General features: G+C 41.9%; 1 protein-coding gene across 1 annotated transcript in view; it reads right to left on the bottom strand.

Moving 5' to 3' along the window:
• Nucleotides 1-23,596, bottom strand: part of SNTB1 (syntrophin beta 1) — a 196,726-nt gene that overhangs the window by 27,151 nt on the left and 145,979 nt on the right. The window contains exon 5 of the mRNA XM_059671804.1: nucleotides 2,275-2,414. Within this exon, the coding sequence (XP_059527787.1) occupies nucleotides 2,275-2,414 (140 nt within the window). The remainder of the gene's footprint in view (nucleotides 1-2,274; nucleotides 2,415-23,596) is intronic.

Here is a 23,596-nt window from a genome sequence, read left to right as displayed (position 1 = left end):
AGACAGTGGACACTGATTTTTTTTATATTTGCACCTATTTTTCTAAATGAGCACCGTCTGCACAGAAGGGGTTTCCATTTTCTGTTCCACATCAGATGCAGGTTTATGGTTCTAGGCTACTCACGTGCTTTGTTTACAGTCTAGACCTGGCAGCCCCGTGGTGTGGAGCCTGGAGCAGGTACACTTGGTGCCTCCCACCCAAACCTCCTCAGATGTCATTTACTGTGTCTCTGCTTCCATCCCTCTTTCTGGAAACTTTGCTTTGAAGGGTTCACATCCGTGACCTTCTTCAGGACTGCCCTGGGCCACTGGAGCCCTGCTTGTGCTGTCAGCCTAGTGAGCCTCCGAGATGACATCCTGCCAGGCAGCTTGGGCTGTTGATGGACAGCTGTGGGAGCGCGCAAGCCCAGTCCGGCCACTCGCAACAATCAGGACCAATTGGCAGGTACTCAGTTCTGCTCTGGGGCAGCGCTGTCCAACAGAACTTTCTGTGATGATGGAAATGTTCTGATCTGTGCTGTCCAGAATAGTAGCCCTTAGCCTAAACTGCTGAGTCCCTGAAATGTGGCTACTGTGATGGAGGAACTGAAGTTTTGAGATCCTGAGTGAATGAAAACGGTGGTAGCGGTGGTAGCGAATAGAGCTGAAATTCCTTAAAAGTCCATGAGTCAGAACGCTCAGAGACTGGGAGGAGGAAGCAGTGTCCTAGGGTAAGTTTTCCTTTCAAGCTGCCCGACAGTTACCCAGAAACTCTGCCTTCTTTAAACTTCAGTTTCTGAAAATCATTCCAAGAGGCAGGAGTCCAATTTCTCTCCTTAGTAACTGGAATACGGTGACTATGGTCTGATCTTTCTTTGGTTTCGGTTGTGAGAGTCTCAGAATCTGAAAACCAGGGCCCATGGGTGGGAACGGGGGTATAAACCACCAAAAACGATGGCGACTGGGCTGAATTCGAATGGACCCCAAGACAGAGCCTGAATCTTAGTATGGATATTTGAGGATGTTTGGATTCTGATTATTGAGGTTTTGTTGTAAACATTTATTAGGTATCCTGTCAAATATTTTGAGGCTTAGGAAACTCAAAAATTAAATTACTAATTTATTTATTAATTTCTAAGAGCTCTGGGCCTGGTTCCTAGCCCCTGAAGGCTTCCTCCATTTACCTCGGGGGTCAGTAGCTGCCATCCTCAGGTCTCCCTTGCTGGTCTCTGCAATCAGCCACGAGTGGAAGAGGAATTTTAAGGAGTTTCATCTGTATTCACTACCACGGTTTCAACTTCGTGTTAGCCTCTGGCTCTGCTGCTGGGCCTTATCCTCTTCCCTACACATGAGCCTCGACTCTTTGGCACCTCAATCCTTCCAGAATGGAGAACCCATTCTATATTTTTGCTCAGGACAGATGCTCCAACACCTCAGCCCACTATGCTCTGTCTATAGGGTCAAATTCCTTGCAGAGTTTGTCCCATGTTGTTCAGTAATTCATTCAACAGACATTTAAGGGCCCAATACTGCCAGGCACCACCCCAGGGAGGCCACAAACAATATGCTAGCATTCCTCGCTTCTAGGTAAAGAAACAGGGGTGTAGAAGCAATGAAACCCATGCCCTTTATCATCAAGTACATACAGAAAGCGCTGGCAATAGAAGCCAGTTCTGGGGAGTTGTCAGCTACTCGAAGGCAAGACTCAGGTTTGATGTGCTCTTGTGCTCAGGATATAAGCTTTCAGAGATGGGTTGAGCATACGCTGCATTAAGATACTGTCACATGAGCAATCAACGTGCACAGAAGGTCCTAAGGAACAGACAGCCCCTGGCAGCCCCACTTCCACAGGAAGCATCATACAACTGAGGAAGAGCTTGTTATGGAGTCTTGTGCTCAACAAGCTTAAAGAGCACAGTGGTGCCACTCTTTGTGCTACCAAGGGAAGACACTTGCTTGATAATTCTTTCTACGTGAACGTCAAGATTATAACTACATGTGCATAGTTCATCTCAAAGGGGATGGGATGGAGGGAAAGGAAGGTGACTAGGCTGGGACCATCTCACAGGCGTCACTGCCCCTTCACGATGGATGAGCAGTTTGTTCTTTGTCTCTGTGTTGGCCATGATTGGCCATCATTGATAATATGGATAAAAACAGGTGGCTATGTTCTGGAGGAGCTCTCAGCTCCCACGGCAACAGTAAGCAGTAATGTAGGCTATTGAAATAATTGCAGCTGATTAAAACAGTTTCAAACTGCAAACACATCACACCCCACCACAAAGCCATGGCTACCTGGTGGAAAGAAGAGGGTGCATGTGGACCGGGCTCATCCAGGCTTCTTTCCTCCGGGGCATGCTGTCGTAGATTAAAAGGTCCTTGTCAGTCAGCACCACCAGGGCTGGCTTCCACTGTTTCTCGTTCTCCCCGGGCACCTGAAACAGAAAGACGAGAACTGGCAAAAGATGGCCTCAAAGGAGAGTGGTTGGAAAGGAGAAGCTGGCATCCTCCAAATCAGAAGACCCAACAATAGGAAGGTCTTTCAGTTCTGGTTGCAAAATTGAAATGAGAAAAAAAAACCCACACCATGTCATGGTCTCATGATTCTCGATCTTTGAAAATATGTTTTTCTCAAGGCCTGGGATGTATAGTCAACGCCGCCAAGAAGCAGCGCAGGGGTCAAACAGTTGCCACTGCTTCTCACCTGCCAGCCAGCACTGAACATTTTATTTCACTGTGGGAGGCAGGTGCCTGGATCACGAAGTGCTCCCAGCTGGTTCTCTGGTAGGGCCCATTGCTTTTCTTATGAAGGGTGAGGTTGGAAAGATTTGTAATAAATATCCAAAGGTGAAGGTCTGTCTGAACAAGTGTGAGATATCAGACTTAGGCACCACCTTGGAATTCTCTTGTTCTAGAACAGTGATGGCAAACCTATGACATGCATGTCAGAGGTGACACACGAACTCATTTTTTTTTGGTTGATTTTTCTTTGTTAAATGGCATTTAAATATATAAAATAACTATAAAAAATATAAGTCCTTGTTTTAGTATGGTTGCAAATATCAAAAAATTTCTATATGTGACACAGCACCAGAGTTAAGTTAGGGTTTTTCAAAATGCTGACACGCCGAGCTCAAAAGGTTCGCCATCACTGCTCTAGAATGTTTGGTTCTATTTATTGAAGATAGTTCTTTAACTCAAGGGCTGAGATGACCTGGCAGGGAGAGATTGGAGAGGATTCAAACACCACTTGGATGATTGGACCAGATGACCCTGAAAGTCCTTTCCAACCTTGAGAGTGTGGGAAGTTCAGGTCTATCTCTGCCCAGTGTTGATCCCCGCACACTAAATGTTCTTCTATGAAAATGCCCTGCTTCCCATCTGAGCTCTGGGAGACATTTTGATGCTTAGTTTGGAAAAACCCAATGCTCTAGCCTTGCTACTCAAAGCAGGATCATGATCCGGGAGCATCATTATGACCTGGGAGCTTGCTAGAAATGCAGAGTCTCAGGCCCATCCCAGACCTATTGAATCAGAATTTGCATTTTTAACATGATCTTGAGCTGCTTCATATTCTCATTAAAGATTCAGAAGCACTGCTCTAGATGAGGTGAGATTGTCTTTGCAACTGGCAACTAATTCAGTGACAATTCAACCCTCTCGCAACAAACCACTATCCAAAATGTATTCTGAATTAAACTAAGTAGTAAGCTAAATAAATAATAATGCTAACTCCTTCCCTTTCTCCTCTTATCATTATCTTTTTTTAGGTGCCACGGTGAAATCTGTATTGAGGTGGAAACAAGTGGGTGTGGCTTCAGGATTGAGTGATCAAAGCAGAGATGCACAGGATGCAAGGGGGTGAGCTTTGTAGGTTATGTAGTTTCATAGGCTCCATTATTTACTACCCGTGTGGCTTTGGGCAAGTTATTCTTCTCTGTGCTTCTATTTCCTCACTGATAAGTAAGGATAGCATCATGTACAACGTGGCTAAGAGTGCTGACTCTGGAGCTAGAATGCCTGGTCATAAATCGTAGCTCCACGATGTACTAACTGGGGGATCCGGGGCAAGTCAGCGAATCTCTGTATCTGTAAAATGGGGAAATAATAGCACTAAGCTCAGAGGGTTGTTGTGAGGACTGAGTTAAAATGTCAAAACTGCTTAGCACAGTGCAGAATAAGCACCATTTAGGGCCGGTTAAGTAGCTCGTGCCTCCTAATGCTACAGGGGAGGTGAAGTGAGACCGTGCATGTAATGTGCTCAGCGCAGTACCTGGCAGATGGTCAGGTCTTCACTGAAACTTAGGGTGGGAAAACTGTGGCAGACCAACCAATTTCTAAACTTGTCAAAAAAGGTGTTCTTTGAAAATGCCAATAGTCTGACAAAGTAATGATTTTTCTTGGGAAAAATTATAAGGCAAGCCCAGAATATCGACAACCTTAATTCATTCTCTTTAGATCCTTTTCAAAGTTCTCCCAAGAAGAATTTGTTACATAACGATCACCTTTAGTAATTCATGCCCTCCTTCAACAAATCCGAATAAAACCTCCTTTTCTAGAAGGGAGAAATCCCCGGTGAAGTTATTTATACTAGAATGTGAATGGCTACCTGTCTTATTTCTCCCTTTATGCATTTTATTAATATTTAAGCCTATTTTACCTCCCAATAGAACAACAGCATCTTCAAGAGACCCAAATGAATTGTTAAGGGAGGCAATGTTCCAGACCCCACAAGGTGACTAAGCTATGGTCTCAAGGCATAAAGTGTTTGTGAGATTTGGAGTACATCTTTTCCAGGCTCCACATTAAAACCCAGTAAATTACTTTTCCAGCTCATTAAATAAGACTGGGGAAGCTATAAATGATCCTCCCAAAGTGCCTATCTTACTTACCTAGTCAGATCTGATCCATTAACTTTGACTGGAACCAGTTATTTCAATGTCAACACATTCTTCAAAATAATATTAAGCATCATTCTTCAAAAATAATATTAAGTTTGCAAAAGAAACCTCAACAGTCAACACCAATTGTACAATGCCGACCTTTCTAATTGTAGAATCACAAACTCACCATCATAGCAAGTGGCATATATAGGTATGAGAGTGTGTTTGGGTATTTGTAACTAGCAAACTTTTCTAGATATTTACATCACTAGGAAGTTAAGTGGCTCCTGACCTTTCCATGGCTTAGAAACCACTAGATTCAAAACACATGCTTTCAGCAATGTTATAGTGGCTATATTAATCATGTATATTCTAGGCGGGAAGTCCCAAATTCAGAGGACTAGATATCAGGGAAAAATAAATCCCACTTTGAGGTAGCTTCTTTTCGGCATTAGCTTATCATGATCCTGTCATTACCAGGGAAGACTGTGGGCACAGCATTGACAAATCTCCACTTTTTCAAAGAAATCTAGGAATCTACATTTAATGTGCATTCCTCCCATTATTTATTTATTTATTTTCATCCTCAATCCAGGATAAGTTTTTATTGATTTTTAGAGAGGAAGGGAGAGAGAGAAAGAAAGAAATATCAATCAGTTGCCTCCTGTACTCACCCTGACTAGGACTGAACCCACATCCTAGGTATGTGCCCTCACCAGGAATCAAACCTGCAACTTTTTGGTGTACAGGATAATGCTCCAATCAACTGAGCACCCCAACCAGGGCAATTCCCCTATTTTTAAAAGTTAGTGTAGTAGTTTCCTATTGCTGCTCTAAGACAGTGATGCCGAACCTATGACACACGTGTCAGAGGTGACACGTGAACTCATTTTTCTGGTTGATTTTTCTTTGTTAAATGGCATTTAAATATATAAAATAAATATCAAAAATATAAATCTTTGCTTCACTATGGTTGCAAATATCAAAAAACTTCTATATGTGACACGGCACCAGAGTTAAGTTAGGGTTTTTCAAAATGCTGACACGCAGAGCTCAAAAGGTTCGCCATCACTGGTCTAAGAAATCCCCACAAACATAGTGGTGTTTATTCCCTTACAGTCTGGAGGTCAGAAGTCCTCAAATCAAGGTGTTGGGAGGGCTTCTTCTTTCTGGGGGCTGTAGGGAAGCGTCCATTTCCTTGACTTTTCTGGCTTCTAAAAGCTGCCTGCATTTATTCTTTAGCTCATGGCCCCACATCACATTGCCTTTTCCCCACTCTTTCTGTCACTTCATCACCTTCTCTTGACTCCGATCCTCCTGCCTCCCTAGTATTAAGACCCATGTGATTAAACTGGGCCCACCCAGATAACCAGGTAACTTCACCATCTCAAGATGCTTAACTTGATTACAACTGCAAAGTTCCTTTTATCGTGTAAGGCAACATATCCACACTTTCTGAGGACTGGGGCATGGGCATCTTTGGGGGAAGGGGCATTCATTCCTCTACCTGCCACAGTTGGCATCTGATATGAGTTTAAAAAATAATGCAGGGAGTCAAGTCATTTGAAGTTTGGCATTTTCTCTTAAAATCCTCAGCATGTTCTCTCCCACCCACCCCTTCACCCAAATATGGTAGGTGGAGAAAACAAGATGGACAAAATATGGGCGATTATTAAAACTGGAGGTTCATTAATGTTTTTTTCTTTTCTTTTATGTCAATCTTTCTATCATGAAAAATTTAAAAAGTAAACAATATGGGAACCAAGGAAAAGACACCTGCCAGACAGGCATGGCCCGCCGACTGCCAGAATGCGGTGCGATAATGATCACTTACCCTCTTGACAAATACACAGCACACGCAAACTCAGTGGCTGCAGCGGCAGTCACAGGTCTGACATGCAGGGCTTGGAGGAGTCCCTAGTATCTCAAAGGTCCCAACATTCTGCTGAAGTGCAAGTGTGACATAAATTGCTCAAAACTGTGTGTGTGTGCATGTGAGTGTGTGTGTGTGAGTGTGTGTGTGAGTGTGTGTGTGTGTGTGTGTGAGTGTGTGTGTGTGTGTGTGTGTGTGTGTGTGTGTGTGTGACTCATAGTAGCCTAGCTAGTGGCTCCCTTGAAGGAATACCATTTTTGTCCCTATATGAAAAGTGGATACCAAAGAAAGTGGACATCTAGTGCAGGTGATACAAGTGAAGGGTCAGAAAAAGATGTAGGTTAGTGATTTTTCTTGGAAAACTGAAGTTTATTGGAGAAAATTCATGTTCGGTGGCTTTAAGATGTAGAAACTCTCAATGTTCTTGAAACAGCTCTTACAAATGACAAAGTCTCCATAATAATCCTCTACCCCTAACATGTTACCCATTCCCACCCCTTACTTATTTCTTCTGTTGACCGTAGACAAATAGACAGCCGGATATTTCTCCATCAAAATGGGTTTATTTGGGAACAACAAAGAATTTGCAATTTGGGACATGCGTCCTAAAGGCAAACAGTGCACAGTCCTTCCTACACTCACGGTTCCGTATTTTATCCAGTTATGCACAGTACCTGCACAATGCCTGGGATCAAGGGTGCTCAGGGGATTCTGACAGAACTATGAAGGACCTAAGTCATATCTAGGTGCCTTAGGTCTCCAATAAACACTGTTAACTTATCTAACTAGTGTTGCTTAAAGGGCCCAGAGGCCTGCGACCTATGTGCTCCCTCATGGACACTCTTCACCCACCCATGGCTCCAACTTCCTGTTCCCGTCACGAGGTAGGAGTCGTCCATATTCAGCTTCTAAAAATAGAAGAAAGGCTGCTTCTAATCGGTGACACGAATGATTACATTAGACGCCTCTCAGTCTGGTGGGAAAAGCTATTTCATACTTTTATTAACTCCAAAGGGCCATTTCAATTACAGTTCCAGTTTGGTAAACAAGTTATCTGTGACTTACAGGCCTTACTCCTCTAACGCCCTTTAAAGGGATGCTGATATGCAGCAGAAGTTCATAATTTTGTAAACGGTTATCTTTTGAAAGATTGACATTATCACTAAATGCAAAGGGAGCAAGTTCTTTAAAAAAGGTCTCTGCTTCATGTCCTCTATTTTTGTTTTCATTGGGTGTATCTGCGGTTTCCTTGTTGATTTCCTCATTTTATTTACTTTTCAGAGGAGAAAGCCAAGAGTTCTTTGAAGGAAGAAGTTGTTGGAGAGCCTCAACCCCACATCAGCATTTTCGGAGCCATGGCCTCGTCTACCAGCTGTTCAGTTATGTGAGACATCGTAATACTATTTACTATGTGAAATATCAACATGTTTGCTTTCAGTTGGACCTATTCAAGTTCTATAGCTAAAAAACAAAAAGCAAAAATAGAATTCATTTCATTTATTTATTTTTTAAATATGTTTCTATTGATTTTAGAGAGGAACGGAGAGGGAGCAAGAGATAGAAACATCAATGATGAGAGAGAATCATTGATTGGCTGCCTCCTGCACGCCCCACACCTGGGGATCAAGCCTGCAACCCAGGCTTGTATCCTGACCAGGAATTGAACCATGTCCTCCTGGTTCATAGGTCAATGCTCAACCACTGAGCTACACTGGCCAGGCAAAATAGAATTCATTTTAGAGAAATCTCAAAATTTGTGTGTCTAAGTACCAAGTGACAAATTCCAAAGTCCACTTATCTTACTTTAGTTCAAATGCCTTCCATAAATCTTGTCAGACAGTTGTAGTCTGCAAGTCCACAGCTCAGCTATTCACAGTCTGATCTTGAATGAATAACTTATCTCCTCCATGCTTCCCTTTCCTATCTGTATAATGGGGGCATAAAAGTCCCTCTCTCCTGTGACTATCAGGAAGATGGAATCAGACAATGTGCATAAGCAGATTATAGCACAATGCCTGGCAAAGAGTAAGTTCTTAAAAATCAGTCTTTCTCAAAGTTTGATCTGCATATCACAGATTTTTGCAATTCGGTCTGCTTCAGAATCAGCTGGGCTGCTAGTTACAAATTCAGATGTCTTTCACTCCTAGAATCCATGCATGCAAAAGTGCTGGAGATGGCTCCAGGAATCTGCATGTCTAGCAAGGGCCCTGGGTAAGTCTCGTGCATACTATTTAGAATATCTGCAGTAAGTGTTAGTAGCCGTCACCACACTCAGAATATACACAGCACTCGTTTTCTACCAGTGATTTTCAAAGATGAGCCCTCTTGGATTTCCTGCCTCAGTATCAATGGGGCACTAATTAAAAACACAGAGTCTTGGCCCTGGCCAGTGTGGCTCAGTTGCTTGGAGCATTGTCCCGTACACCGAAAGGTCCCAGGTTCAATTCCAGGTCAGGGCACATGCCTAGATTGTGGGTTCGATGCCCAGACCCAGTCAGGGTGCGTGTGGGAGGCAAATAATTGATGTTTCTCTCTCACATCCATCTCTCTCCTCTCTCTCTATCTCTCTCCCTCCATCCTCCCCCACCTTACTCCTCTCTCTAAAAATCAATGAAATATCCTCAGGGGAGATATAAAACATACACACACACACCCCAGGTTCTTGAATCCCCAATCCACTGAATTCTGACATCCAGGGATTGAGACTACTGATCTCTATTTTTGTAACTTCTGGAGACGGATGCACAGCCTGCTTTGGGATCCCCTGGCCCACATAACTCACTCTGACACTGGATCATAGCCCTTTATTTTTTTAACCACTTACTCAGTGTCTGCAATACTATGATAAATGTTTGTGGTTCGAGTGAGCTGAGCTGAATAAAGGTGTATCTGCCCAAGTAAACCTAACCCTAAGACAGGCTCTGCTTAGGGATTTTCCCCTCCTCATGCCTTGCTAATGTTATATCCCTGGACATTTTACTGCATAGTAGTTTTTCTGAAATCTAGTAATTAATGTACCATTTTCATAATTTTTGTTGTATCTGCTTGTATTATTATGAGAATAACTGCTAGCCACCCACCCAATACCTATTTCTCCTTTTTATATAAAAAAAAAAACCCTCCAAAATTATTAGGGGTGACAATATGTCCAGTTAAACAATTATATTTCTGAGCTCTAGCTTATTTGTCATATACACCCTCCCCCAATAATTCCAACATAGACGTACATTCCACCTGCACCCCGTTGGGCTCACTTACATATCCAAGTTCACACTCATTTGGTTGGATCAGATGTACAGGTACCTCTGACACTGGAAAGAGGTCTCCTTCATGTCTGCTTGTGTGCTCTTTGTAGTTCCCAAACAGGAAGCACTAGAAATATTATTTCTAAATAGAAAAGTAGCTGTGAAAACATAGCATGACATGTGGTTTTTCTCCTCTCTCTAACTTTATGTTTTCTCCCTCAGATTTCCCTTATGCAGTGAACATATTTGTGGCCAGCATGTTCTTTTTGTGATCCTTAAAAGAATCATAAGAAAAATTCCAAAGACATTTGAACATCCTATGAAATCTCAGCAGAATTAAATGAGACATAGGAAGGCACTGTTTCCAGTGTGGTACCATGCCAGACTTGGAATCTTTCCAAATATGAATGTTTTCTGGATGAAAGGGCCTATACAAGGGCTTTTAATAACAGTTTTCATATAAAATTACCCTCATTCTAATGAAGTATGAGATCTTAGTTCAGATTTATGTAACTGGTAATGTACACTAACTATTAAGACTCTAATTGCAGCCCTAACCAGTATTGGGCTGGGGCTATGGTTAGAGTGTCAGACTGTGCACCAAAGGTTTTATTCCCAGTCAAGGGCACGTACCTGGGTTGCAGGTTCAATTCCAGTTGCTGGATGGGGCGTGTGCGGGAGGCAACCAATCAATGTGTCTCTCTCACATTGATGTTTTTCTCTCTCCCCCTCTTCCTTCCCTCCCTTCCACTCTCTCTAAAGTCAATGGAAAAAAACAATCCAAGGAGAATTAACAACAACAAAACAAAGCAACAAAACAAGAATCTAACTACAGAGAGGGGGAGAAAACACCTTGGTTTCTCCCTGTTCCTGTCCTCCAATTTCTACCAGTGCCTCATGTTGGCCTCACTTAAGTAGATAACAGTATCTAATTCACAGGATAACTGAGAATCAAATGAGGTAACATAAGAAAAGTAGGAAGCATTATAAAGAGTGTTAATAGGAGTACATGTTGTAAAAGCTTCTACTTTATTAGTAAGGGTTCCTGAAATCCTCACACTCCCTCTTGCCTTGCAGAGCTCATCTATATATATAAAAGCCTAAGTGACCGGCCAGTAGCTATGATGTGCACTGACCACTAGGGGGCAGACGCTCAATGCAGGAGCGGAAACCACAGGCATGGAAACATGGAACAGACTGATGAATCTCAGAGGGAAGGGGGGGAGGGAGAGGGTGGGAAGAGATTAACCAAAGATCTTATATTCATACTAGAGGCCTGGTGCACAGATTTGTTGGGGTCCCTTGGCCTGGCCTGTGGGGATCGGGCTGAAACCACCTCTCTGATATCTCCCCAGGGGTCCTGGATTGCAAGAGGGTGCAGGCCAGGCCAAGGGACCCCACTGATACACGAATCTGTGCACCAGACCTCTAGTCATATATGAAATGACATTCACTGTCCTATCAGCACATCCTCAACCAAGTCTGATTCCTGCTACCCCTGTGCTAATCTCAGGTTTCAACTGAACACATGGACAGCACCTTTAATTCTATGGAAAAGGTTGTCTGCAAGGCACTATACTTCCCTAAAGAAAGCCTCTGCAGGTAACACACAAACACACACCCTAACCTGCCTGACACTGAGCATCATGGATCCTCAGACACTGCTCTCTGGGATTTTCCTCGTTCCCTGGATCATCAGTAAGTTCAGAAAATTAGCTATTCCAAACTCCTCAAAAACATGCTTCCTGTCTTTTCATCTTGCACTTCCAACAGTTTTGCTTCTTCCTACAGCATTCTCTTATAGGCTTTTCAATTGCCTAACTGTTAGATTTAGTCGACTCCATCGCCACCTTTTGACTCTTGGAGAATTGGTGACCTTTTTCCATATAGTCTCTCTTTCTAATCCATCCTAAGACCTGATGATCAAAGGCAAGGCATGCCTGCTTTTTTCCATAGATTTGCCAGAGATGCATAACAACTCTGAGACATCCTCACTCTCCGCCAGGAAGGGGCATCTAAGAATAACTCTGGCTTAAACTCACAATGTGGGGAGTGGAAGGTTTAGGCTAGAAAACACACTAACCAGGACAACGCAATGGCTTGTAGATGTACTGGAACTGGTGCCGAAAATTGCCCTGCTGTAGGGGTCTGTAAAGGCATTCCTTCTGGCCTTTTCTTTTGCCTCAAACTAATCTTACATCCAACAAATTTTGAGGTCCTTTCCAGCTTTGGTCCCCAAGTGTCCTACACAGTCCTGTCTGCACCCTTTTCTTTCCACCCACATAAATACTCAGTTCTTCTTTCATCCTTATTGTGTGCAAAGGGGTGTGACTTAGGTTAAAGGAAATGATCTCCTTAATATGCAAGCATTTTGGTCTCAGTGGCTGCAAAGATCCATTCTCATTAAATTAAATTGAAAAAGAGATTGTTTAGTTGAAGATGATGGTGATGATGATGATGAAACAAGTGAAAAAAGTATAGTACTTGAGTTTAATTTTACTGCTTTCTCATAAAGAGAATATTAGGAGATAATCTTTTCCTACTGCTTTTATTAATAGTCACTAATGATCTATAGTTGATCCCATTCATGAGAAAGCCTAAGTCATTTATGAACATAGATTTTTTTAAAGGGAGAAAGCTACCTAGTATATAAACAGACCTATGTCAAACTAAGAAGCTGAGCAATTTTGAAAAATCCATTCACATTACTAGACCAGGCCATCCCAACTAAATGAGGTAATATGTATTCACACCTGTGGCAAATATGTTTTGAGCATGTGCTATATGCCAAGCACTGTGCTAGGAGCTGGGCATGTTGTGAGAAGCAGAACAGGACAGCACTCCCAGATGGATCATACAAGCTGGAAGAAGGGACAGACGGTACATAAATCATTAAACAATTAAATATTCAATTACAAACTGTGCTAACTGCTGCCACTCATCATGGGGCTTATATAGGAATCTGCCGAGTCAAGTTCACTTTCTCCTACTCTGGAGGCTTTGCTGTTCTAAACTCTGAAATCCCCTTTGCGGTAAATGCCATTACAGGCAAGTGTTAACATGGTCAGTGAATTTCATGCACACACCTGGAATAACAGGTGCATGGATATTCCTGGCTTTCTCTAAATATTTCTGCAAACAGCAGATTCCTTTGTACATGATCCTTCGCCCACACCCTGTTCCCATGACTTTTTGGGGGTAAATGTTTATACAGCTGTTAAAACGAAAAAAGAGGGAGGAAAAACTTTTAGCATGCACACACACACACACACACACACACACACACACACACACACACCCTGTTCAAAACAGATCTCTCTTTCTTTGATTTTCTATCTTCTCAGACTTTAAAAAATCCAAATAAGATCCAGAGAGTTTTGATTCACAGGGAGGCTAATTAAGAGAACTGTGAGGTCAGGAAAGCTTCACTGTGGACACCAGGAGTGAAAGGTAAAATATTTAACAACCAGCACAGCTACCAATGGAAGCAGAAGCCATCAGGATGCAAGCCCCAGATCCTTAGCCCCATGCACCAGCTGAAGAGCAGGCCTGGGAGGCAGCTTCAGCCGCACACACGACATTTCTTTTGCCTTCCATATGTCCCAGCCCCTGTAGGTCTTACATCTGATTCCATTTTTTCAAAATCTTTTATCCAATCAAATATTTATTGGGCACATTCTTTGTCATTGTATCCCAGGAACTGGGTAGTGACAAAGGTGCAAGGTCCCTGTCCTCATGGAACTTAAGAGTCTATGGTAGAGACAGGCCAAAACTTCAAGGAAACAAACACATGATTACAAAATTGTGATAATAAACAAAGCAGGTGATGAGATAAGGGAGCAGGGGGAGGGAATCACAATTTAAATAAACTCATTCTTATAAGGGTTGTTAGGACTTTAAGGGTTAGTCTTCTAGGAGGTATTTGCATCTTAAGAAGGGACAAACCATTAAGCCAAAGAAATAAATTGCTAATGATGGAATTTCAGCCATAAAATGGCATAATGAGAGAATTATTTGGGGAGAGGGCACATTGGACAGGGGTTTTTCCTAATCCCATAAATCATCTCATCTTGGAAGCCATCTGGGGAGTGTATTTTTAGAGCTGGCCCAAGTTCACAAATACAAAACAGTCCTGGTCTGGAAAGGGGGAACTACCCGACTGTTCAAGGGGATTCTTAGGATGGGACCGAGCAGGTAGGGAGGGAGGACTTTCACTGTTTATTTTACCCAATTCTCTATTGTTGAGTCTTTAATGAGCCTTTACTCTTTTGCCACTTACAAAGTGGGGGAAGGTCTCTTGTAAAGAGCTCATATCTTCATGTATCAACTGTGAATGATTTTGACATTTCTGAATTATTTCAAACTTTAAATTTGAAGTTTGTGGTAATTTGTTATCGCGGTTATAGAAAAGTAGTGCAATTTGCAGGGGCGGGGGAGGCGGGGACAGGGTGACAAACATTAATCTGCCTCCCACAAGTAGTGTGATGGATTTTTCTAAACATGTGTGTTGTGCACATGCTTGTTTGATAGCCAGGGTTTTTGCCAAATGAATATTTTTACTAGACAGCAATTTTCAGGCAAACCAGTGAAAAAATGAACAGATTTCACAACAGAACCACGAAGATAGATCCTAAATAATGACTTTGCTGATTAATCACCATTTTGACTGGTAAGCTCCCTTAATGAGGACATAAGTCATCAGCTAATTACACAAAGCAAGAGTTTGGGAGCACCACCATGGGAGGAGGCAGTGCCGGCTAAGCTGCTGATCCCTGCAGCCTGGAAAGGCCTGTCTTGCTGAGCCCCAGCCATGGCAGCAGGGCACAGCCCCCGCCAGGAATGAACCCGTGTGCCCATCAGGCAGATCCCCAAGGCTTCAGACCAGTAGAACCCTAAGTCCTGAGAAGGTTGTGGTTCTACCTATTTACATACTAAATAATTCAAACTAAAATTTAGACAACTTCCTAACAGGAAATACACTGCATGCTGGAATTAAAAGAGTTTCCAACAGCAAAATTCTTCATTAGAATTTGAAAAATTCTAATTCAAACTTATTAGTTCCCCAAAGCTAAACCCTTCTCTTTTTTGGAGGGGCATCACTTTCCTGGTGCTTATAACTACCCACTGGGTGACACATCTGCACACCGGTCTAAAGCCATCCAACTTTCATTACATCCCTCTCCAGTCCTACCTGCCTCTCCTCATGGTTTTCAAAGTCCTCCTCAATCTGGCTTTGTGTCACCTCACCAGGGAGAGTCTCCCTGATTCTCAATGGGAACTCAGAGCTCATCTGGCCTTTTTTTTCATTGGTTCCCCCAAACCTCATGCCAATCCTTCATTTTCATCTTAGCACGCTTGCTCATAACAACACCCCTTCTCTGAAGGGCTCTCCCCTACTTTATGCCATCTCTTCCCTTCCATGAATCTCTTCCAAAATGCTTCTCCAACGTGGCATTAGCTGCAGAACCACTTAATAGACATTGACATTGACTCTGTGCCAGGCATCCAACCAAATGCAATGGACACAGCAGCAAAGACAAACAAGGTCCCCACCCCCCAGGAGCTTAGTATCCAGTGAGAAACATAAAAAAAAAGGTAAGCAATCATCACTCCGAATTGTGACAGGTATAACATTAGCTTCCTATAGCTACTGTAACCAGTGACCACAAACTCGGTGGCTTAAAACAATAGAATTAATAAGTTAATAATAATGGCTTTCATTTACTCCTTTATGGGGCTCTACAGTTTACAATGTGCTTTCACATGCATCATTACTACCACTGACAGGGATGGATGCAGGAGCTCAGAGACTCTCGGTGGGTCACCAAAGAGGAAAGAGCTCACAAGAGCAGAGTGAGGATCAGAACTGAGTCCTCTGGGCTCGGCATCCACTGTTTATCCATGGCATCACGTGGGCACTGTTCTTTCCCAGGTAACCTAAGTGCTGAGGGGAGCAGTGCAGTATCATGCAAAGCCATTTACTTACCCTTTCTTTGCCTCCATTTCCTCATTTCTAAAATGAGGCATTTTTTAACAAGTTTAAGAGAGGTGCGTTGTTAGATGTGAAATAGCTATCGTTAGTGGCATGCATGAGTTTACAGTCATTTTTCTTAACTCCTTAACCAGTTCAACCAATCTGCCTGGAACGAGGAGCCAGTCACAGTGCCAGGCACTCTGGGTACAGTAAAATATTAGGGACAGTTCCTTCTCTGGCACACTGTATCTCCAGGAATGTGCTGGTGCAACTTTTGTGTACAACTATCTTTTGAAAAATTGCTTCCAAGGCCAGAGCAGCATGCCCTTTTGTACCATGGCTCTGAGTGCTGTCTCCTGGGGCAAAAAAAAAAACCAAAAAAACAAACCCACACAAACACAAAAAAAAACAACACAAGATGGTACAGCACTGCCTTGAAATGTCACCAGTGTCGTCGTGGTCAGTGTCCCATGGCCATATCTGAAGGTCTTCAGTCTACAGTTACTCAACAGCAGATCAGGAACTTAGCTTCTCTTTGGTAATAAAAGCTATTACCTGACTCTTTAAACATTTCGACTTTTCCTCCCTATTTCATAGTCCATAAAGCACCTCTCTGGTGTGGAGGGATTTTTTATTTCAGGGGAGATATAAGACAGCATGATTTTTCCACCTCTCGATTGCTTATCACTCCCCCCCCCCCAGCCCCCGGCCCGACACCACCCCCCATCCCCAAGCGATGGCATGGTGATTCTGCAACACAGCTTTCCTAATCGCTCAGTTCTGTGAAGATGCCAGTGCCCTGGGGGTCTTCCTGCCCTGCTCCCCGGACCATCTCATTGTGTGTCTGGCATTAGCCATGCCAGAGCCCGGGTTAATATGTACACCCTGCAACTCATTAGCTGCACATTAGCATGAGAGCCAAGAGCCAGCATGAGGGATGCAACAATACGCTGGGGCTTGAGGAGAGCCTCAGCGGAATCCCATCCTATGCAGAGGTCAGCAGCCTGGCGTCAGCCCCACAGCACACGTGGAGCCCCTTGCACTCACAGTGGCCACTGGAGCAAAATGACAAGTACGGGGCCTCATTAAAAACTGAGGGGGGCAAAATCCCTTGGCAGGACCCCGTGGGCTTCATACCTTTCATTCACATGAAGAATGTATTGGGTTTATCACCAAAATAAGAGAAAGTGGAACATCCAAGTGGCATTATCATATTTCCAGGGATCTGAGCAGAAGTTTAAGCATGTATTGTTAAACTCAAATGTTCTCTTTTAGCCCCTAAATAACACAAGCTGGTTTAAATCTAATGAAGGTAAAAGGATTATCGCATATATTTCCCCTTCCTTCATTCCATCCTTCCTTCCTTCATTCCTTCCTTCCTTCCTTCCTTCCTTATCCCTTCCTCCTTCCTGTTTTCTTCGTTCCTTCTCACCAATTTCTTTCTTAACTGAATGTAATAATAAATAGCCCTTGAAAAACTAACTCTTCACCCCAGAGCAGAGCCTCTCAAATCCTCCCCGGGAATGCCTTCTTTGGCTCACAAAGGCTGCTCACATACCTCCCATCTCTTTTTCTTGGAGGACAACAACCCCTAGTGAGAGAGGAAAAGTGTATTAGGAAAGAAAGGCTTCCTCAGACTGCCAGGTCTGTCATAGTTCAATGTAATTATTTAATAGGCCATTATGGGTAGGACTGCCATGCTATTACTAACAGTTTCTCTTTTATTTATGGGTAAAACAATGAGGTCAGAGACTACCAGCTGTTAGTGATTTTAGAGATGATGACCCGACCCATCATGGGTACTTAAGATTTGCTTGCTTTTTATAGGACTGGTTTGAATAGGGGGGAAAAAATACTGCCGTGTTTAAAATGACAGAGCATGCAGTGCTCACATTTTCATAGAACTACTTAAAAACAAAAGGTCAAACTAATCATACCCACACTGAGGATCAGCCGTCTTGTCAGCACAATTCAAAGAGTAGTTTTTATTCTCAATGATCACACCTTTTTTTTTTTTTTTGGCAAAATCCCAGTAAGCACTTTGCACCGTGACAACCATGAGGCATGCAGGACACCTCTGCTGGTGCCTGTGTTCTGCCTGAAGTGGAATGTGGCTCTTGCAGAACAGGTGACCCAACCCTTTCAACTGGGCACACAACCTGTGCCCAGGCAGGTGCTCACTCATCAAGAGAACAGGACTCAGCTGGGCTCTGGGAGTTCAACGGTGTAGAATCAGTGTGTTCTCAGGAGTGTTAAAGGACATAATGCATATGAAACCACTCTATAAAGCACTAAGCAAATATTTCATTGTTGCTATGGTCTGAATGGTTGTTACCCCCAATTCATATGTTGAAAATCTAATGCCCAAAGGGATGGTATTAGGAGGTGGGGCCTTTGGGAGGTGATTAGAACGTGAGGGCAGAACCCACATGAATGTAATCAGTGGTCTTATAAAGGAGATCCTATAAAGCTCTCTCTCACTTTCCCCCGCGTGAGGACACAGCGAGAAGTCCACAGTCCTGAAGACAGCCCTCACCCGAGCATGCTGGCACCCTGACCTTGGACTTCCAGCCTCCAGAACTGTGAGAAAACCATTTCTGTTATTAATACATTTCTGTGGTATTTTCTTAGAGCAGCCCAAACTGATCAAGACAATTGTTTATTATAACTTGTGTAGTTCTTTGAGTTGGGATATCAAAGAAGAACATTTTTGTGGAAGAGAGATTAGACTGTTTACTTATAAACTGACTTTGGTACAATACATAAAGTTCTAGTAGACTATAGTTCATAAGAAGCGATATGCTTCAGGTCTCTAAGATAGTCCTGAGCTCACAGACTGATATATACTGGGCGAAGATAGACTGAATATGTAAAACTCACTAGAACTAATAGTAAAGTAGAATAGAGCACCTTGCCCAGTGGGAAGCACTCAAAAAAATGTTGAATTGTTTTCCATCAAGAATTTATGGCATTAAAAAAAAAGTTTTTTTAAGGCATTCACCTTCCTCCCGCAGTTTGGATGTGGCGCCCCTAGTGGTCAGCCTTAGTTGGCACAACAGCATGCCCAAATACTCCGAGGCTCAAAACTCACCTCCAGGTACCTAGCTCTGAGAGGCTGGAGTTATTGTCTACAGGGGGTGGAGGATGCTGAGCTGAGCCAATCAGGGTGAAAGTGAAAAATAGAATGCAGTTGGACCAAGGGGGATGCCCATGTGACTCTAAAGTTGATTTTCATACATTGCTTAGAAATTGTCTTGGAAGGCAATTCTAAAAATGCAATACAGCAGCATCTGAATAAAGGTACAATTGCCTAAGGGGGTTGCTAAGAAAGGCAGTATCACCTGAAAATAGATATATTGTGTGTTCTAGCCACCCAAGATGAATGGCTGGTCTTAAATGAGGTCATGCATTTGGCGCCTAAACCTTTGCACATGCTATTCCTGATACCTGGTCTTTTTCTACCTGATGTTTAAGATTCAGCTTAATACCTTTCTTATCCTCGTAGGCCAAGTTAGCTGATTCCTTCCTATGAGCTTTTATAGGATTTAATAGAGAAATTATAGCATGGGTGGATCTATATTTGAAATTCTTAGTTTCCGCGTCTGTCTTCTCCGTTTGTTAGTGAATTCCTTGAGAATATCTTGGTATTTCTGGTCCACTGCCTTGCCCATTATAAATAATTAATCTAAAATCACTTCCCTAGTCAGTCCCTTACATCAACATCTCTCATTCCCTTTCTAGCACTACTCACTATCTGAATTTTGTGTTTCTCTTTATATTATCCATCTCCCCTGCTAAAATGTCAGCTCCAATGCAGCAAGGAACCTGTCTGGCTGCTCACTGTCATATCCCCAGTACTTAAACCTGCCTGGCATGTTGTATGACTCAGCAGTCCTTCACTGACTGAGTGAAGGAATTATAGGTGCTCAATAAAGTTTCTCAAATGAACAAGCCAATAACCAACCATACATTTGTTGTTTAAAAATCACTTGATTATTTATAATAAAAAAGACATGCAACCCCTAAAAGATGATGGAAAAGTAAAAAACAAATTTCCTATGACAGTTCTATTCTGAACTTATGGCTATTGAGTTCTGGATAAAACTACCTTTCAACCTAGTTTTATTCAATCTAAAACCCTGAAGCTTGAAACGGAGGAAAAACAATGTGGGAATGGATCAAATGATGAAATAATACGTACCAGGTGAAGTTGACTCCTACACTTTAAGGCCCACTTTCTCAGAATAATATCAGGGTCTAGGGTGAAGCTTCCAGAAACTTGAATGCCTCCCAGCTATTATTAAGGTCCTTGTTTGTTACAAGAAAAGTTTAAACATAAAATGGAGAAAACAACAAAATACAAGTCTATGGGTTGGTTTCTACAAAATTATTATGAATCCTAAATTCCTACTTATCCCTTCAATGTCTAATCTCAGTGAAATGGAAAATAAGAATTATGAGTATATTATTTTATGTCTTTGCTTAAAATTCATGTTTATACGTTTAGTTACAATTACTTTACTTAATCAAGTTTATATAAACTTTAAAGAGACATTTTTAATAAGTTATAGTTGATTAAATATGGAATTACTTCTACAAGTTTAACAAGGTTTTAGTTAAAATTATACATCTATGTGAATTGTACATATATGTACTGTTTATAATAAGATTTTATTTACATAACTTACAACATCTTTCCAGGCATCACATAATATGCTACTTTATTTAAGGACTTTTGCTGTGAAATTAATCAATGGATAACATATGATCTACTTAAATCTTTCCACTTTTTAAAAAAAGTTACTGTATAGTTGTCATACAACATTAGTTTCAGATATAAAGCAGTGATTCAACATTTACATGCCTTATGAAATGATCATCATGGTAAATTTAGTCACCATACAGAGTTATTAAAATATTTTTGACTGAATTCTCTATGCTATACTTTATATACCATGACTGTTTTTATAAGTGGCAGTTTGTACTTCTTAATCCCCTTCACCTATTTTGAGAGTCCCCCACCCCTTGCCCTCTGGTAATCATTATTTATTCTCTGTGTTTATGAGTCAGTTTCTGTTTTGTTTGTTCGTTTATTTTCTTATTATTTTTTAGATTCCATGCGTAAGTATTTGTCTTTCTCTGTCTTATTTCTCTTAGTATAATACTCTCTAGGTCCATCCATGTTGTCACAAATGGCAATATTTCATTCTTTTTTATGGCTTAATAATATTCTGTTGTGTATATGTATCAATGGACATTTAGAATGCTTCCATATCTTAGCTATTGTAAATAATGCTGCAATAAACATAGGGCTGTATATGTTCTATATTTCTTAAGATACATACTGAGAAATGGAATTGCTAAATTGTATGGTAGTTCATTTTAATTTTTTGAAGAACCTCCTCAAACCTACCATTTCCCATAATGTTGCATCAATTTACACTCCCACCAACAGTGTACAAAAGTTCCCTTTTCCACATCCTTGCCAACACTTGTTATTTACTCATTTTTAAGTAATAACTTTTCTGACAGGTGTGAGGAGATATCTCATTGTGGTTTTGATTTGCATGATTAGTGACATTGAGCATCTTTTCGTGTGTCTGTTGTTGGCCATCTGGATGTCTTCTTTAGAAAACTGCCTCTTCAGGCCCTCTGCCCATTTTTTAAATCAAATTATTTATTTTTTGATATTGAGTTGTAATAGTGCTTTATATATTTTGGATATTTACCCCTGGACCAGTTATTTTCAAACTGTTCCATCTCATGGCACACATAAGTTAATTATTAAAATTCTGCAGCACTCCAAAAATATATTTTGTGCAGATGTGACTGATTTACAAAATAATAATAATTATTATTATGGACTATTCCTTTTTGGTCCAAAGTGACTTTAAAACAAAATCAGGTGCTTATACTTGTATATAAGGATTTCTGGTACCAAGAATTAATCAGATGCTACCTTATTATGTGGTGTGACCAATATGTTGCAACTCTAATATATGACCTATGTATTTACGGTTCAAGACAGGGTATTCACACTGGATGGCTTTTGTTGTGTTGGCTGTTGTTCTTTTTTTATTTGACAATCTAAGGGAAAAGAGGTCAGTGCCCCTACCTAAACATTCATGTATTGCATGTGTTAAAAACTCTTGCGGCATATCGGTTGAAAATCGCTGACTGACTGCTATTGACTGCAGAGCGTCTTGGTGTGTGTTGTGTGTCTGTGTCGGGAGATCTGGGTATACAGAAGTTAATGTTCATCTGAAGTTCTTGGGAAGCACAGACATGCCTACCTGCTCCATCATCACCGATGGAGTCCCCCAACACACTTTTTCCCAATACCTCTGACAAGAATCCAATTTGGGTGATTTAGATCTCTCCTTTTTTCATTCCCATTAGTGGAGGTGCAATTGAGCAGAGAGAAGCCCTGCCAGTAGACACAAACTAGGGAAAAGGAGTTATAGTAAAGAGTTTAGGAAACCCAACTAAGAAGAATCAGACAAGTCATAATTTATACAAGATTTAGTCTGTCTGTATGCAGAGCAGAGAATGAGAGAACACACAGCGAGGAGTGGGGAGGTAGAGAGGTGAGAGAGGTAGGAGAGAGGTAAGTGAACTATACAGCCACATGTTTTGGAACCATACTTAAGTTGTTTGGCAAATAAGTGCAATGATAAGTATTGCCAGTGCTATTTTAGAAGTCTTTCCGGAAAGTAGGAAAATGTCAGTTTTACTTAGGGCAACAGGGACCTTAGCCAATGGGTCATTATAACCAGGAACCAACTCCAATCCCAACTTTTTCCTCTTACTGATGCTCCCAAGGATTCACTCTTTACTAATTCTCTCTTCTTAGTTTCCTAGAGATCTCTTCCACTCTTTCACTCTCCCTCTCTACACAGTACTCCCAATACCTATCCCTAACTTTGTTCTCAGCAGAGTTCTAGACCAGTAGTCCACCAGTTTCCCAGTGGTGCAACAGCAATGAAAGGATCATATATTTGCATAATTCTGAATTGTTCTTATAATGCTTTACTAGGGGCCCATTGCACGAAATTCGTGCATGGGGGGGGGTGTCCCTCAGCCCAACCTGCACCCTCTCCAATCTGGGAGCCCTCAGGGGAGCCCTCTCAAATCCAGGAGTTTCAGTCTGTCTTTGCAATCATATGAGCGAATTGTCTGAGACCCCAACCCAGTTTGGTTTGTTGCTCACAGAATAGTAGAGGTCTTTTTTTTTTTTTTCCTTTGCTTCATTGGTGGAGATTTCCTAGAAGCTGCAGGATATCTTCCTTTTAATTTTTCCTCGACACTCTGACTTTATTTATGTCTCTCACCTTTGCTTTCCCTCTATCCCCCACCTACAACAGTAACTTGCTCCAGGCTCACTTTGCTCTAGTGTCTAGGAGATCCTGCAACATGTCTGCCACCAGAACTACAATTGGACTTTGAGTGGCTGTTCTTTATTTTCAATCAAGTTATCATTCTTTTTAATGAAAAGAACACTAGATTAGAAATCAGAAAATGTGGCAATTTCCAGCATTCCTTGTGCTCCCCACACTCTGGGCTTCCGCTTCTGGTCCAGGGGCTGCCACCAGAACTATGATTCCCAGAATTCCTGGTGCTCCCCACACTCTTGGTTTCCACT

Source organism: Myotis daubentonii, chromosome 17 (assembly GCF_963259705.1).
Source record: "Myotis daubentonii chromosome 17, mMyoDau2.1, whole genome shotgun sequence".
Taxonomy (NCBI): domain Eukaryota; kingdom Metazoa; phylum Chordata; class Mammalia; order Chiroptera; family Vespertilionidae; genus Myotis; species Myotis daubentonii.
The sequence above is the reverse complement of the archived record's forward strand: the minus strand, read 5'-3'. Positions and strand labels throughout refer to the sequence as shown.